Below are 17,575 nucleotides of genomic sequence, written 5' to 3'. Positions count from 1 at the left end.
ACGGTTCTTCCCTTCCCGAATGACATCCTACAAAACCTGGGCCTAATCGCCAAACACCATTTCATTCACTTGTTATAAACTGTCATCATTATGTTTCATTTATATAATGTGACCCGATAATAAACATGTATTCCATACATCACGTCTCTCCTGATTGAAATATTATTTTATCATATGTTAGTTCAGCAGTGTCAACCAATCCTCTAATCCTAGAATTATTGAGACGCATTAGCAACAACAGGGGTATTGTTTTTCGGAGCAACAATAATGCATAATACCATGACAAAAGCCATTATTGAAACAAGTAAACTATTTTTTGTGCTAATGGCAGATTTTTTGTGAATATGCATTTATGCCATCAGAAAGTCATACATCATACTATATTTTTGTACGCCTTGTGGGTACACGGAGAAGTTATATTTATTTCATGCAACGTTATGGGTTTTACATGTCTTGTTCATAATAGGGTAATCATTGCAATATTAATTGAGCATGTTATGCTCAAAGGAGGGAGTGTCATGATTATACAGATATGTTGATTCGGTGACGTTGTAGTTAATAATTGATAACAACAATAGGTCTCATAACAACAAGAGGTATGCCAAAGCTTGGGCCTTCTCCAAGGAGGGAGTGGCCAGTTTTAGATATTAGACGAATAGAAGTGGATGAATATGTCAGAACTCTGAGTAATATTATGCAAGTTTTGTCTACACAGCAGGCTAGGAAAACTACAGAGATACCAGACGAGACACCAGAAGAGACTCTTGTTCGGCCAGGTGATTGGGTGAGGGTGAAAGTTCACAAAAGACAGTGGGCTGATCCCCGGTGGACGGAAGCGTGAAAAGTTGTAACGAACTTCACACGTGCTCCGGTTTAAAGGTAAAGAAAAAGGAGCAAATTGACACCACCTCACACATTGTCACCCTTCACTGGCAACTTCCAGAACATTATTGGGAGTTAGGACTGATTTGGCAGAGCTGGAACAAAACAATAAATAGAAATAAGATAAAGATAGAAACAGCTCAAAAGACAAATTGTCTATAGATTTTTATAGATTGTACATTAATGTGAAAACCTATTTTTTTGTTTTACATCTGAAAAAGAGTCCAATTTTTGTATATGTTATTTTAGTACTCATTATTTAAATTCTGTAACTGACACAACCAGGGATAAAATAGAGATGATGTCAAGAACAAAGCCAAACCAATTGTGGGGTCCCCTAGGGATAAGAGTCAGAATAGCATTGTTGATTGTGCTCATTACACTTGGCACCTTTCTGGTTGGAAGGGGAGTACAATATCAAGTAAAACATGGAACCATTAGTTCAATCATAAAGAATGCCCACATCACTAACAAGATTCCAGCTGTGTTTCAGAGACTTTCACTTATCCCCAGAGCCAAAAGATCAACTGAGCAACAAGAGGAGGAGTTAGAAATACTCATTCCCAAAGGTGAGGCGGTTATAATCAAGATGATTCACCCCCCTATATGCAGTTCTTGTATCAAATGATGAGATGGGTTTAAGTGATCGGGATATGTAAGTAAAGGGGATTAACAGATTAGGGGAATCTCTAAATACACTGGATCCATGTTTTAGTCTGTACCAGAAACACCCCCTGTTAAGTTTAAGAGGCATCCAGAACCAACTACAGGTGACATAAAAGGCACACTCTCATCGGTCCCCCAAAGGACATGAAGTTCCAAGCTGAGCCACGGGATTGGGCACAAGAGCAGAGTGTGGGACATGAGAGCGGAATACGCCCTCCATGCAACAAAAAATGCAAAGCAGTTGGGCCACTCAAAAGAGTTACAGCGAAAGGATCCAAGAGCAGATGGACTGAGGAGAAGGTGGACAGAGAAGAGAGGACAGGACGGAGGAGTTGGCATGGTCCGGCAGAACGTGAGGGGGTCATGGCTTGACAACCAGAGGGGGAGAGAAGGAAAACGGGAGTGAGTGAGTTTACACATAAACACACTTATTCACCAACGAGAAATACGTAAAGAAAAAGATTTATTAGCCATGAATTAATCAATTGGTGAATTTATAAAGAGGAAACTATTAAATAACCCTAAAAACACACTGAGGGTAGAACATATTATTCAATCTTTTCATCATATGAACAAATTATTCTTTAAGAGATTTTTATTCATGTGTGAATTTGGGGAAGATTTAATTTGTTACAATATAAATCTACAGTTTTTTAGTAACCACTCTATAAAAGCAGACAAATCTTTATTTGTATGGAAAATGTTAAAGGTAGAGCTAGTACCAAGCCAAAGATAGTATTCCAATCTAGAGTATTGATTTCTCCATTGTAGCATGGTTATTACCTCAGGAGGGAAGATTAAGGTGGAAATAACAGTTGTTTGTCGTCCAAGATGTAGAGTTTTAAAAAGACACTGGGCAAAGAGCGATAGCAAATTTTAATTTTGAAAAACTAATATAATTGGGAGTAATACATGCGGGCCTTGGATCACTCATTGTGATGGTGTATATTTTTTACAACAAATATCTTTCAGGGAGAAGGGGTCGCTCGACCCACCCTGCAGATGTTTTAAATCTTACTTGCAGCTTCAGAGGGAGCGCACGGCACCAGAGTATGAGTTTTAAAAGACAAGCGCCACCAGCTCCTAAAGGTCATCCATTCAATCAGTGATGACCTGACATTTAGAGATGTTATTTAAAGGAGAAACATATCTGCCATAAGTATAAATTCCTGAATTGAACTACAAACCATTAATGAAATGATTTATGTTTTAAAGTCCTTGTTAAAGGAGGAAGTAATTATCACATGCTCGACACTAGGGATGTAACGATATACCGAATATCGCGGTATCGCGGTAAATAAACTTCCCAATACCGTCGTGAGACTGACAAAATCTACCGCGATTTTAAAAAAAAAGATTTATTTTTTTAAACCTTTATTTAACCAGGTGGTCCCATTGAGATCATCGATCTCTTTTTCAAGAGAGACCTCTCTAACATGGCAACAAGTAGGTTACAACATGAAAATAAAACAACAGATAACACAAAAGGACATCGTATTTACAGGGCTACATTTACACACCTAGAGACATTGACAAGTATCAACCATATCTCGCCCTGTCAATAAGCCTGGCGTTAGACTTTTTCGCTGTCCGTCATTTCGACAGACAGGATCGTAAAATATCCGTCATAATCCCTTATTACCCGTCGGGTCTGAAAAGTTCACGATAGAGCATGCTCGTGAACTGTCAACGGGGGGGAGCGGTGTTATGCCGTGTGTGCATGCACCTCGCGGGACGCGCACAGCGTAAAGCAAGACCTCCCAGACATGTATTGATTTGTACGGCAAAGTACGGTTTGGAAACTATATCATTTCCTTTTGGAGGGCATGCATAACACGGCATAACACCAGAGCCTGGCTGCGGGGAAACGTTGGCGCTGTTCCGAGTTTGTTCTAATCTGTCAAAATGACAAACTGCTTTCAGATTTTTCCGTCATTGTTAAATAAAATATTCGGTTAACGCGACCACTGGTGTCCCAGCAACATCAGTACCAAGCGACAGAGTTTTTTCCAGAGCAGGGGATATTGTAAATGCCCAAACATCCCAGCTTATAAATACCTGGAAATGTGGACATTCTCATATTCCTAAAAACCTGTCTGATGATGCTGAGTGAGTGACTAGTGAGTTTGAGTTGAGTTACTTGAAAAACTAAAGTGAAACTTGATTTATTTTATTGCAGGGTCTGATTATTAAATGTCCTTGTTTATTTGTGAGATGCAGTGGCATAAAGAAAATGCTTACTTTGTTTGGTAGTACTAGTAGGTAAAAAAACACTGGTTTTCTTGTTCCAGTCTGTTACTGTCACTTTGTTTTTGACACTTTAAAATACTGCTATCCTACAAAAATGCTGTAAAAATCAGATTTATTATGTAATAAAAAAACATTTTCCGAGTAAAAAAATGTTTTATTGAAGAAAAAAAAAAGTCTGATTTTTTTTCTTCCCTTTATTATTCAATATCGCGATAAATACCGTACCGTGGACTTGTTATCGCGATATTATCGTACCGTGAGTTTTTGGTATCGTTACATCCCTACTCGGCACCCAAGGTTCCACACACTGTTAAAGGGGTTAGGATAGCTATTTAAGTAGACCATAATTGAAAATAAATGAGGATAATGCGTTATTGATATTCCACCGGTTCTCACACCATTTCAGGGACTTTATCACTGCATTAGAACAGACCACCCAAAGTTACTGAGTAGGAACTTTTAAGTGATGCAATTCTACAACTGTTGTAACTGAACAAAATCTGCTCCCAGAAATGACTGTCTAGAATGCCGTACCCCAGAGTAGAACATACCGATTGATCACAACGGCCCCTTCTAGAGAACATATTACTTTCATACCTTAAATGGTATGAAAGGAGGGAGGGTACATTTCTCATGAGGAGACAGTTACAAATGCTAGCAGAACAAGACGACCCACCCCCGTATACAGATGTTGATGAAAATGATGAGTTAGTTTGAATGATGTAGAATGATATGGATGTTCGGAGATGAGATTGATCAATGAATGTCCAGCCAATGCGATTCTTTAAATGATGAAATCATGTGAAGAAGTGAGCAAACTAAAATGCTAAAATGGAGTGAATCCATTTCAATTTACTTTACACCATCCAAGATAGTTTATTTTATTATTTATTATTTTATACTATTCTAATATGGTAGATCTCATGTTTTATAAATCATTGCTAGTCTAAAATGGTTTGTTTCTTTTCACTTTGTAAAAACAAGTGCCTTCCCAGATAGCAAAATATGAGTGAATCAATGTTGAAATATGGTTAGGTAGAAATATTGAATCCATGTTGAAACCCGGACATTGAAATTAAACAGAAAGCGCAAATTGTTTTAATGTTGAATAAACGTTGGACTTTCAACCATAACTGACACTATCAATGTTGATTCAACCATAATCTAAATAGGAATCTACATGCACATTTTTGGTTGATTTTACATTGAATCAATGTTAGGAATCAACATTGATTCAACCATCATCCAAATGCGAATCTACATGTAAATTGTAGTTGATTTTATATTGACTCAGTGTTAGGAATCGATATTGATTCAACCATCATCTAAATGGGAATCTAAATGTAAAACTTACATTAAAATATTCAACTTTTCTAAGAATACTGTAACACATTAAAAAAGTGAATGTTTTTCACCAATGAGTTTTCTGCGTATAGGTCTACATCTTAACAGACTATTAACAAGTGCAACATCAATACTGTACTGAATGAAGTGGTCCAAACTTGTAAACACACACTGCAAAAACTAAGCCTCAAAAAAACAGAAAAATAAATAGTAAAATGAGTAATATATTACTTAAAATAAGAAAAATTATCTGCGAACAGAACAAGAATAATTCACTTGCCAAGCCTTTCTTAAAACAAGTAAATACATTTAGCCTAAAAAGATCTACGGATATCTTAAAACAAGTGTTTTTAAACCAAAATTAAGTAAATTTGAATTGAAGCAAGGAATATCTTTAAGAATTATAATCTTATAAGGAAAATGTGCTTGAATTCAGCATATTCTACTGCTTTTGTCCCAAAATTCTATTTTATGTTCAGTATAATCCAGTGCAGCTTCACTTTAAACAGGTACATTTGTCTGGATAAAAATAAGATTTAAGAATTATTTTCTTAATATGTAGAAAAATCTACTTAAATTCAGCATTTGGTGCTATTAAAGTATTCTTAAAATAAGGCTAAATACCAAGAAACGTAGAGACAAAACCTTCAAAAATCTTTAATCCTATCAATATAAACTTTGACTGCTTGCATAAAGAAAAATAAGAGTCTAAAACGATTTCTTTTAATGTTTTTATTGTTTTCAAACAGCATAGTAAAGGTCAGTCATCAGATATGTCTTTAGAGAAAAAGAGAACATTATTTCACTGTAAAATGCAACGCAAGTGAAATTCTCATGACACTTTTGACTCAGCGAACAATTTTGAATAGGACTACAAGTATGAGGGGCCGCTATGGACATTATTCAGAAATACCGTTCACATACACATGTGAAACACTCACACAACTAAAACAAACATAATTTACAAACTCTTACAAAAATCTCTCATATACATATATGAAACGCTCTCATACACACATGAAATCCAAAGTTATTCACATATACTAGGGATGCACCGAATATTCGGCCGAAAATGGTTCAAAAGGCCCTGCACCGAAAAAATATCACCGAATGTCAGAGAACAGGGTTACGTTGGTAAGCTAACGTTTTGTTGTGATGACGTAATCAAAACGAGGCGACAAGCACGGCGCGCGACCATGCTCGCGGCTGGCTCACAGCCAACATGTCTGGCGCTTGGAGATATTTAAAAATATCATAGAAAGAGGCGCGGATTGCGATATGTAAAACGTATTCAGCTGACATTTCTCGAGGGGGTGTAACTGCAAAGACTTTCACCACTTCGGGATTACTCCACCACTTGAAATCAAAACACCCGGACAAATATGCGGAGTAAGATCAAACCACAAGCACTGACAGCGAGAGACTGTTCAGCGCTGCCTCTCATGTGCTTGATGAGAAGAGGAACAGACTTATGGCTCATAAAGCAGAGAAGCTAATGTTCATTAAAAAGAACCTCCCACTTTTCCTTAATAAGTAGACAAGGCTGGCTTATCATAAGCTTATCTAGTTCTACATGTCTACTCTATACCCACTTACCTGAACAATTTTTCATTGTGAGTTATAATTCACCATCTCAGGTTATCATTAGGGGGAAAGGACAGCAGCACAGTGTTCAATATATTGTACTTTCGGTATCTAAATGATACAATGTTGTTTACATTGCTCATGAGGACAGACCACCTTATTTGCAGATTCTTGAAATTGTCATTTAATTTGTAATTGATTGTGGATTTTGTATCCAGTTTTCCCTTTATGTATCTTTATACAATGTTTACTACGTTGCTTATGAGGACAGACAGCCTTATTTAAAGATTATTGAAATTGTAATTTAATTTGTAATTGATTGTGGATGTTGTATCCAGTTTTCACTTTATGTATCTTTATACAATGTTTACTACTTTGCTTATGAGGACAGACAGCCTTATTTACAGATTCTTGAAATTCAATTGTAATTTCATTTGTAAATAGTTACATTCATGTGAATTTATCCAGTTTGCACATTTGTATGCATGCACTTATAGGTGCATTTGTTGTTGTTGTTGAAGGCCTGGCTGTTACAGTCTTTATTTACACTATTTAGTTGTAGGCCTACTGGCCTAGATGTTTATGCAGTTTTAAAGCACCTTGGCTTTGTTCTGAATGCACTTTGTTGTAGTTATCCTACAGAGAAAAGAAAATGCACTTGACTTGGAATTAATGTACTGTATGCATTCAAAAGTGCTGAATAAATGTTTTATGGACCCATAATAGTGATTATTATTTAAGTTAAGTTAAGTTTTGCCATAACAGGGTATATACAGGAATCCTGAAGTCAAATTTAATACCTTTTAAGACTTTTTTTAAGACCCTTTCCATACATTTTAAGACCTCATCGCCACTTCAAGCTCTAACATTGGCGACACACTTTACCTCACATTTACTATATACAGTATTGATTGTAAGATAGCACAACTAAACCGTTTATGATAACTCCTTATCATAATTCAGATAGAACAAAGCACAAGAGAATGAATTTTGTGACCAACCCAATGCAAGGTTTATTAGAAAAATTATTTGACCAATAAACAAAACAAATGACAAAATGTTGTACTATGAAATATACATTAAACTTTGGTCAGCTTCAGCGGGGTAATGCCATGTAGGAGTTCACAAATACCCATCATGGCATGTGCCTCAATTCATTGGCTTTGCTGTCCCACTCTTTTTCGGTTTGTTCCAGCTCAATGCATTTCTCTTTGTGCCTCCTCCTGAGGGTGTTGGACTTTGTTAGCAGTTGAGCCATTAAAGATCCAGCTTTTCCCTCAGCCTGCTCAGCAAGTTGATCAGCATCTTTCTGAAGGACGCCGCACACTTCTTTTAGGATCTTCCTTTTCTTTTTGAGCTGTTCTAGCTCATCTTCAACTGCTCTTCTCTTGAGGCTCTGTGTGGCACTCTGTCTCTTCTTCTGTTGTTGATCCAGGTAAATCCTGTACCTTGATCTTGCGAAGGCTGCAGAAGCCAGGAGCTCCTTAGTGAGTGGCACCTTTAGAACGCCCCCACAGACACTAACCTGGTCGCAGATCAACCTTTGTGCCTCCAGGGATTCTTCAAGGAGGTTGACAGTTTCAACCTCCTTGTTGACAGAGAACCCCCTTTCAACCGTGGCTTGACCATGGGACAGAAGTAGAAGGCTCTGGCAGAATCTCCGCAGCTCAGGGTATGTGCTGAGAGCTTTGTGCAGGAAAACATCGAGCCGCTGCTCAAATGGCTGGAAGGAGAGGAAGCCTTCACCTCTACCCTCAACAGACAGAAATCTTTGAAATTGCTGGACGATCACATCACCTACAACATTGACAGAGAAAGGGAAAGAAGTAATTATTCATATGTCATTATATTTCATTCCACAGTCATCTGCTTCATCCGTTGTTTGAGAGATACATAGCTCGCAGCATCTGTACACATAAAAAGCACAGTGTACAGGACTGTCTCAGAAAATTAGAATATTGTGATAAAGTTCTTTATTTTCTGTAATGCAATTAAAAAAACAAAAATGTCATACATTCTGGATTCATTACAAATCAACTGAAATATTGCAAGCCTTTTATTATTTTAATATTGCTGATTATGGCATACAGCTTAAGAAAACTCAAAAATCCTATCTCAAAAAATTAGAATAGTTCCTCAGACCAAGTAAAAAAAAAAGATTTATAACAGCAAAACACAATCAAACATTTGAAAATGTCCATTAATGCACTCAGTACTTGGTTGGGAATCCTTTTGCACGGATTACTGCATCAATGCGGCGTGGCATGGAGGCAATCAGCCTGTGGCATTGCTGAGGTGTTATGGATGCCCAGGATGCTTCAATAGCGGCCTTTAGCTCATTAGCATTGTTGGGTCTGGTGTCTTTCAGCTTCTTCTTCACAATACCCCACATATTCTCTATGGGGTTCAGGTCAGGGGAATTTGCAGGCCAATCGAGGACAGTAATGCCATGGTCAGTACACCAGTTACTGGTGGTTTTGGCACTGTGGGCAGGTGCCAGATCATGCTGGAAAATGAATTCCTCATCTCCATAGAGCTTTTCAGCAGACGGAAGCATGTAGTGCTCTAAAATCTCTTGGTACACAGCTGCATTTACTCTGGGCTTGATGAAACACAGTGGACCAACACCAGCAGCTGACATGGCTCCCCAAACCATCGCTGACTGTGGGAACTTCACACTGGATTTCAAGCAACTTGGATTTTGCTCCTCTCCAGCCTTTCTCCAGACTCTGGCGCCTTGACTTCCAAATGAAATACAAAACTTGCTTTCGTCTGAAAAGAGGACTGTGAACCACTGTGCAACTGTCCAGTGCTTCTTTTCCTTAGCCCAAGTCAGACGCCTCTTCCGTTGTCTTGAGTTCAGAAGTGGCTTGACCATGGGAATACGGCTATTGTAGCCCATTTCCCGGACACGTCTGTGAACAGTGACTTTTGATACCTGGACTCCAGCTTCAGTCCACTGTCTTTGAAGCTCCCCCAAATTCTGGAAGCGACTCTTCTTCACAATGCTGTTAAGGCTGCGGTCATCTCTCTTGGTTGTGCAGCGTTTCCTGCCACATTTCCCCCTTCCAACAGACTTTTTGTGGATGTGCTTTGAAACTGCACTCTGTGAACAGCTTGCTCTTTGAGAAATTTCTTTTTGTGTCTTACCCTCCTGATGGAGGGTGTCAATGACGGTCCTCTGGACAGCAGTCAGATCAGCAGTCTTCCCCATACTTGTGATTTAGTTTACTGAACCAAGCTGAGTGTTTTTCAAGGCTCAGGAAACCCTTGCAGGTGTTTCGAGTTAATTAGACGATTCAAGTGATTCGTTGAACACCCTACTAGTATACTTTTTCATGATATTCTAATATTTAGAGATAGGATATTTGAGTTTTCTTAAGCTGTATGCCATAATCAGCAATATTAAAATAATAAAAGGCTTGCAATATTTCAGTTGATTTGTAATGAATCCAGAATGTATGACATTTTTGTTTTTTTAATTGCATTACAGAAAATAAAGAACTTTATCACAATATTCTAATTTTCTGAGACAGTCCTGTATTGTAGATTTCCTAAAACAAATTTAAACAAGAATGCGTAATAATTAAATCCACACAAGCTTCTATTGTCCCTAAACAATACTTGTTCCTACCAGCTGAAACTCCTCCTGCCAACTGCTTGTCCTCCAGGAATCTTTGGACTACACTCTTCATCTTGCTGATGCACCACTCTGGATCCCTGCTCATGTTTGTGGGATCCAAACATGCAATGTTCCTGACGACTGGAAATTTGAGGGGGCTTTTCTCCTGCACTTTCTTGACCATTGCAGCCAGGCCCTTCATGCACTCTTTCCTGAACGTGAGCACAGAAAGCTCACCTACTCTGCCTCCTGGTTTGCTCTGAAGTGCCTGACAAATAATACATAGACTGTAAATTGTGCAGAAAGGATGATTTACAAAATAAAGTTTATATCAACCTCTCATTGAAATGACAAAATGAGTTTCAATATACATTTATTTGAAACTACACAATATGTAATGCAAGTTCATTTAATTTTTTAACAAATGTCCCTTCATTAGCATAATAAAATGGTAAAAAGGTCAATTTATCATATTAAACTGGCTGGATCAGTGTACAGGTAGAGCAAAGACATAGTAGGCCCATAACTGTATAGATCTATACATATACAGTACGTCTCTGAAAATATATCAAAATTACCTTGATGACAGATTCAGCACCAAGGCCTATGTCAGCATTCATCGGGGAGACCCAGTTCTTCTCATCAGCTGCATCGACTTTGGTGAGCTTCAGGGGGGTGATGTCCTCTAGGAGTTCACTCTTCACAAACCGTCTCAGTAGACTCTACCATATTATTAAGAAATAACAAGAAATCAATGACAGAACCATTCGTGTGGATTAATCAAATTCAGTTTAATTACTGTTATTATTACCTTCAGTAACTCAGCCAAGTCTTTAGCTAAGAAGGGCATCACTGGCTCATCAGTTTGAAATTTTAACAGGAAGGGGCTGAAGGTCCTGGATATCGCAAAGAAGAACTGCAGCTTGGCTATGATGAGTGGATCCCCTTGTGCTGCCGCAATGGTGTCATAAGAGGCTGTGGCAGGGTTTGGGATCTTCTTGTTTTTGACACCATCCACGTACTTCTGTAGCATCGGCCAAATTTTAACCGCTCTCTCTGCCACACGGACATTTTCAACCCATCTGTGGCCGCAGAATGGTAGTGGGAAGCAGGAGGACCCTGTCAGACTGGTGAAGTCCTCTCTCCTCGCAGGAACGTTGTGGAAGAGGTAGTGCATTGCTCTCAGGAGCCTTTCAAGCTGCCACATCGTAAAACCGGCCTTTACTGCGTTGTGGAGAGTGTGAAGGCCACAGCTTCCAACAAGGACAAGCTGAGCACCTCCATAGAGCTCTGCGTGCTCTTTCTGTAGAAGATTCACCAATTTGAAGTTGACGTTGGGTCCATCCATGCTGACAGACATAAGCTGCCTCATCTTCAGTTGTGCACCACATTCCTGTGAATTAACAGTAATAAATTAATGACAACAATCCTTGAAAGTGTATTCTTGAAATACAGGGTCATTCAGATGCACGGTAAGGTGCAACTATAGGTTTGTCACTCATAACATTTAAATTAGTCATTTATTTGGTGTTCAAATGTCATGAAGCAAGATTGCAATATTAACTTACATTTTATAATTGAAACACATTACTGGTGGTATCTCCGTTCTCTCCTCCCACTGTGAATCGCGAGAAAGTTTCAGGGCGACAGAGACACAGAGCGTTCCCGTAACCATAGTAACTCACTCTCACCAGAGGGAGAGACGCTGTGCTGCTGCTGACCAGAGCCGTATAATATAATCTATCTATTCTATCTATACGGCGCTGCTGCTGACTTAGATTACTCTGAGCAGCATGCTTAATTACCATATAATAGATCTTTATGTATATTTTTCGCATTTCCCCCGGTAATAACTTTTGTCGTAAAAATGTGTTTCTAGTCGCATCTTAAATAATACTCGCTAATTGCCTAAGAGCGTCTAAAAAGATGCCAAATCTACCAAAAATAGCCATGTGTGCAACAAAAGATTCAGTCGTTTACAAAGCACATAACTCATATTCATAATATATGTTTTGAAAATAAAAAAAGACCTGGGATTGAAGAAAAAAAGACCCGTGGCTCAGGCAGGCCCTAAACATGAAATGCAAGTAGACTAGAGATACACTTACTTTAATGTGATGCAGCAAGTCCTCGGCTCTTCCGTGTCCCAAAAATTGCGACCCAAGATACCTGGCCCGTACACAGCCATCATCCCAATAACGAATGTGGACGTCCATCTGTTTTTTCTTGGTGGCTTGATTAAGGCTCTCGTCAAACATCAGCACAAACGGCCCAGCCTTGTTGATGCTATTAACGAGCTGTTCTTTAAAGTAAGGGGCCAAGCCGAATCGGACTATGTACCCTGTTTTGTCTTTTCCACAGGCGAACTTCTTGGCTATTTCCGAATCTGGGAACATAGCTCGGAAAAGATCGGAAATCCCTTCATTGGAATTGATGGATTGGTGTTTAATTACGGTGTTGAGGCACCACAGAACCTCTGCCTGCAGCGTTGGAGTGGCGCCCAGCATCACTCGGAGGTCAGCAGTAGCGCTAGATGAAGTGGCGGAGGCTGTAGTAGCTTCAGCGATAGTGGGTGGGGGCGGTGATGTTACGCAGAAATGCGCGATTGAGACCTGCTGTCTGCGTCCCACAGCGGCTTTGTGGCTAGCACTTAGCATGTGGGACCGGACAGCTTTGATCCCCATCGAGGCAACACTAATCGCCTTCCGACACATGCAGCAGTAGGCCTCACGGTTATTCCCAGACACGGGCCTCAGCCATGGTTCGAACTCCGTATCCTCCAACCATTTGGATGAAAACTTGCATTTCCCCATGTTGTAACTGGCGTAAACTGACCTTCGCGCGCTATCAAGCAGCAGTCATCAGTGAGCGTGCAATGTCCTGTTCAGATGACGTAAAATCCAACGGGATGAAAAAAAAAAATAACTACACAGAATCACACTACACACCTACGCAATGATTAAATTCAGGCAAACTTTAGAATATAATTTATATACTTATTGCAAACAAGCTACAAAATTTAATACCTTGGAAAATGCAATTTAATACTTTTTAATACTTTTTAAAAGCCTTATTTTTCGCTAAATTGATTTATCACCTTTTAATACTTTTTAAGACCCCGCGGACACCCTGCATAATCATGTCTTTTTCCATAATCAGGTAGCTGAACAACATTGGTAAAAAATGTATACATTATATATATATATTTCTATTAATCATTTTCGGCCTTTTGGCATTCGGCCAACTGTTTCCTATTTTCGGTATCGGTTTCGGCCAAGAATTTCCCATTCGGTGCACCCCTACCATATACAGTACATGTCAAACGCACTCATATACACATGTGATACGCACTCACACACCTGAAACGCTCTCCCACAGATATGGCAGGGGTAGACATTAAGGGTGAAATGCCACTGGCCCTCCGGGCCGGTGGAATTGTATTATCACTGGCCCCACCATTGTAACCACTGGCCCGGAGTTTTGGTCTATAAAAAATCGACTTATAATGAAGAAAATTAACACATTTGTTGCAATAGCAATTTATGCACAAACTACATTACTACTTGTACTACAACATTTGAATCATCAGTTCTTCCTCATTTTCCTCAATTGTTCATATTTGGTTTATTAAAATAATGATATTGTGGTCATTGTTAAAAAATGTCTGCAATTATTATGAGTATTATTATTTGTATATTGCGATTTCTGCCTTCCTGTCATTAGGAGTTAGAAATGTAATGGCTATGTAATTGATTAGATTAGAACCTTCATTATCCTAAACTGCTGGGACATTTCCCTATAGCTAATACCTTTATATTTTCTACTGTTCACTTACTTGTCAGCATAGGTCGGCATTGATGTGCAGAGCCGACAGAAGACCTTGTTTATATTGGCATCATATTGAGTGGTGCAGTGACGCGTCCTAAAACCAGGAAGTAAGCTGCTGGTTCGCTCGACAAAAAGCAATGGGATTTCTCGACAGGGTTTTGGAAAATAGCTGGAAATAAGGTCTGTGGAAAACAAACCTGTTTGATAAATGCACGTTTTGTTCAGCCGGATAATCTCCACATGTCTACCCTACTTTTATAATTTTCGAATCATAAATCTGATTATAAAAGGGTTTTAGGATGCGTCACTGCACCACTAGAAGCCAACTCCATCGATCAATCTGGCTGAAACTTTCTCTCCCTCTTCTTCTCATACTCCCTGTCACTCTCCTTTAACTCCTCCGGTGACTTTCTTTTATTTGAAGATTGTTTTTTGCCCGGCGCTTGGCCGGTTACCGCTGGTATTAAAAACATTTAGGCGAATGGTTAGGTGGCGCGATAGTCTGTAGTGAAGGAGCGCGCTCCCGCTCACGGGTGCCTGCTCCCGCTGCGCAGCAAACAGCTGTTTGCTTTTCACCCAACAACGACAACCGACTCACAAAACGCTATGTTGTAGCGTTAATAAGCGAAACAATTTAACTCAATTGCCAATCAAAATACCAATATTTTTAGTGGCCCGAGCGGGCAAGCGGAAAGTACGTTATGCTGGCCCGGGGTGTCTAAATAGTGCTTCCGGGCCAGCGGGCCATTTATAATGTCGAGCCCTGTATGGGATAGTGTGTTTTATATGTGTGTGTGAGAGCGTTTCAGGTGTGTGTGAGAGTTTCAGGTGTGTGTGTGAGTGCGTATCACATGTGTATATGAGTGCGTTTGACATGTATATGTGAATGACTTTGGATTTCATGTGTGTGTGAGCGTTTCATATGTGTATATGAGAGATTTTTACATATGTTTGTAAATTATTTTGGTTTTAGTTGTGTGTGTGAGTGTTTCACATGTGTATGTGAACGGTATTTCTGAATAATGTCCCTAGCGGCCCCTCATATATACAGATGTAGCACTGAATTTCAGACTCCAGTTTACAGCTTCCTGCCTCCGACCTGCCTAAGACTAGTATAGAGGAATGTTAAGCCCTCCCACTATTTTCCTAGAGGGCGTTGCCAGATTTTCAATTTCAGGTTTTAACCAGGAGATGGCGCTTCATTCACAAATACAGAAAGACAAGTTTCATGGACTTTCAGTTGTGTTTTGAAGAGCATTTGAACACATCAATATTTTAGATCAACTAAAGCACATGTGTCAAACTCAAGGCCCGCGGGCCGAATCCGGCCCGTCTACAATTTTGATCAGGCCCGCATATCAATTTATATCATCAATACAATGTGGCCCGCTTAAATGTATGATACTGTTCTGGCGGCACGAAGAGCCTACGCCGTAAGCTACGCAAATTACGTTGTTGGTACCTGATTGGCACAGGCAGAATGCTCTCAATTCCTATGGCCAATTGCGGAGCCTACGTAGCAGCCAACACAGAAGCATTAACGGTCTGCTAGCCCGCACCTGTTAGCTAGTAACACAGAGAATGTCAAAAAAAAGGAAGATTGATGTTGAAGGGAGGCTATTTCAAGAGAGGTGGGAGATAGAATACTTCTTTACTGAGTATAAAGAGAGGCCTGTGTGTCTTATTTGCAATGAGACAAAAGCCGTGTTCAAAGAATATAATTTGCGTCGTCATTTTGAGACGGCCCACCAGCAGCAATATGCCACCATGGACAGGGAACAGAGGCTTCAGAAAGTCACGGAGCTCAAAAAAGGCAGGCAACAACAGCAAAATATGTTTCATAGGGCCAAATCTTTAACAGATGGAGCTGTAAAGGCAAGTTTCATCATAGCAGAGGAAATCGCTAAATCAGGGAAGCCATTCACCGAGGGGGACTTTCTAAAAAACTGTATGCTTAAAGTTTGTGACATTGTCTGCCCCGCCAATAAACAAAACTTTGCCAATGTCAGTCTGGCAAGAAATAGCATAGCCAGCCGTGTGGATGAGCTTTCTGACGATTTGCAATCACAGCTCAAAGATAAAGCAAAAGAATTTGTAAACTACTCAATTGCTGTGGATGAAAGTACGGATATATCAGACACGGCTCAGCTGGCGATTTACATCCGCGGAGTGGATGCACAGTTGTCTGTTACTGAGGAGCTTTTGGACTTAAAACCGATGCACGGAACAACCACCGGCGAGGATATTTTCAAAAAGGTGGATGAGTGCATCAGTGGAACCGGCTTACCATGGAATAAACTTGTGGGGCTGACGACCGATGGGGCGCCTGCTATGTGTGGGCAAAGGAGTGGACTGGTAGCAAAGGTGCGAGAGAAGATGAAGGAGACGGGAGGAGAGCTGACTGCTTACCACTGCATTATTCATCAGGAGGCCCTGTGTGGAAAAGTGCTAGGTATGGAACATGTCATGACAGTGGTTACGAAAACGGTGAATTTCATCCGAGCACGGGGCTTGAACCACCGCCAATTCAGGGCACTTTTGGAGGAGAGAAATTCGGAGTATGAAGATGTGCCATACCACACAGAAGTACGCTGGTTAAGCCGTGGCAAGGTGTTGCACAGATTTTATGAGGTGCGCGAGGATATTGCTAGTTTCATGGCTATGAAGGGGAAAGCTGTCCCCGAGCTGGCCGATGAAAAGTGGATACATGACTTGGCTTTTATGTGTGACATAACGCACCATCTCAACGCACTGAATGTGAAACTGCAGGGACGCAAACAGCTGATCACGGACATGCGCGATGCAGTGAAAGCCTTTCGGACAAAACTGCGATTGTGGGAGAACCAAATGCAGCAGGGAAACTATGTTCACTTCCCGACCTGTCAATCTGTTGCAGACAACCTCAACACTGCTTTCCCGAATGAGAGATGCGCAGAAAAACTGAAAACACTCGAAGCCGAATTCGAAAGGCGATTTTCCGACTTTGAGACCCAGAAATTCAGGTTTGACCTTTTTACAAATCCATTTTCAGTTGATGTGGAAAGCGCCCCAGATAACTTACAGTTAGAACTAATAGAACTACAATGCAATGGGCCACTAAAGGCCAAGTTTGACTCTGTTGGGGCAGGTGAGTTTGCTACATTCATCCCAAGCACAATGCCACAGCTCCGCCTTCTGTGTGCCCGTGTCCTGAGCATGTTCGGGAGCACATCTTTGTGTGAGCAGATGTTCTCTCTGATGAAGATCAACAAGTCTTCTCACAGATCCCGACTCACAGACAAACACCTTGGCTCCATTCTGAAAGTGGCTACAGCTCAGGACTTTCAGCCAAGAATAGATGAACTTGCATCAAAGAAAAGATGTCAGGTGTCTGGTGGCTTAAAATAGCATGCCAATATT

The 17,575-nt window shown here is 40.1% G+C and overlaps 2 protein-coding genes across 2 annotated transcripts; one reads left to right on the top strand and one right to left on the bottom strand.

Annotated features, from left to right (window-relative positions):
* Positions 1 to 5,859: 5,859 nt before the first annotated feature.
* LOC307038560 (uncharacterized protein) lies at positions 5,860 to 13,312 on the bottom strand. The gene is made up of 5 exons (XM_079680051.1): positions 12,457 to 13,312; positions 11,160 to 11,741; positions 10,927 to 11,070; positions 10,361 to 10,616; positions 5,860 to 8,523 (listed from the first exon to the last, which is right to left on the bottom strand). Exons 1-5 carry the CDS (start codon positions 13,159 to 13,161, stop codon positions 7,862 to 7,864), a joined length of 2,349 nt encoding a protein of 782 aa, XP_079536177.1. The 5' UTR covers positions 13,162 to 13,312; the 3' UTR covers positions 5,860 to 7,861.
* A 2,631-nt stretch (positions 13,313 to 15,943) lies between these two features.
* On the top strand, positions 15,944 to 17,563 carry LOC307038836 (general transcription factor II-I repeat domain-containing protein 2-like; the record flags this gene model as incomplete). Its single annotated transcript, XM_079680512.1, has 1 exon — positions 15,944 to 17,563. One exon carries the CDS (start codon positions 15,944 to 15,946, stop codon positions 17,561 to 17,563), a length of 1,620 nt encoding a protein of 539 aa, XP_079536638.1.
* Positions 17,564 to 17,575: the final 12 nt, after the last annotated feature.

The sequence above is a fragment of the Notothenia rossii genome, assembly GCF_949606895.1.
Source record: "Notothenia rossii genome assembly, chromosome: 5".
NCBI classification, from domain to species: Eukaryota; Metazoa; Chordata; class Actinopteri; order Perciformes; family Nototheniidae; genus Notothenia; species Notothenia rossii.
This window is presented reverse-complemented; position numbering and strand designations above follow the sequence as displayed.

Bases quoted from the DNA above. Each gene is read 5' to 3' on its own strand.
- LOC307038560 (XM_079680051.1), bottom strand. From the start codon at position 13,161: ATGGGGAAATGCAAGTTTTCATCCAAATGGTTGGAGGATACGGAGTTC. The intron at 11,742-12,456 runs GTAAGTGTATCT...GTTAATTCACAG, and splicing joins ACTTGCTGCATCACATTAAA to GAATGTGGTGCACAACTGAA. The intron at 11,071-11,159 runs GTAATAATAACA...ATAATATGGTAG, and splicing joins ACTTGGCTGAGTTACTGAAG to AGTCTACTGAGACGGTTTGT.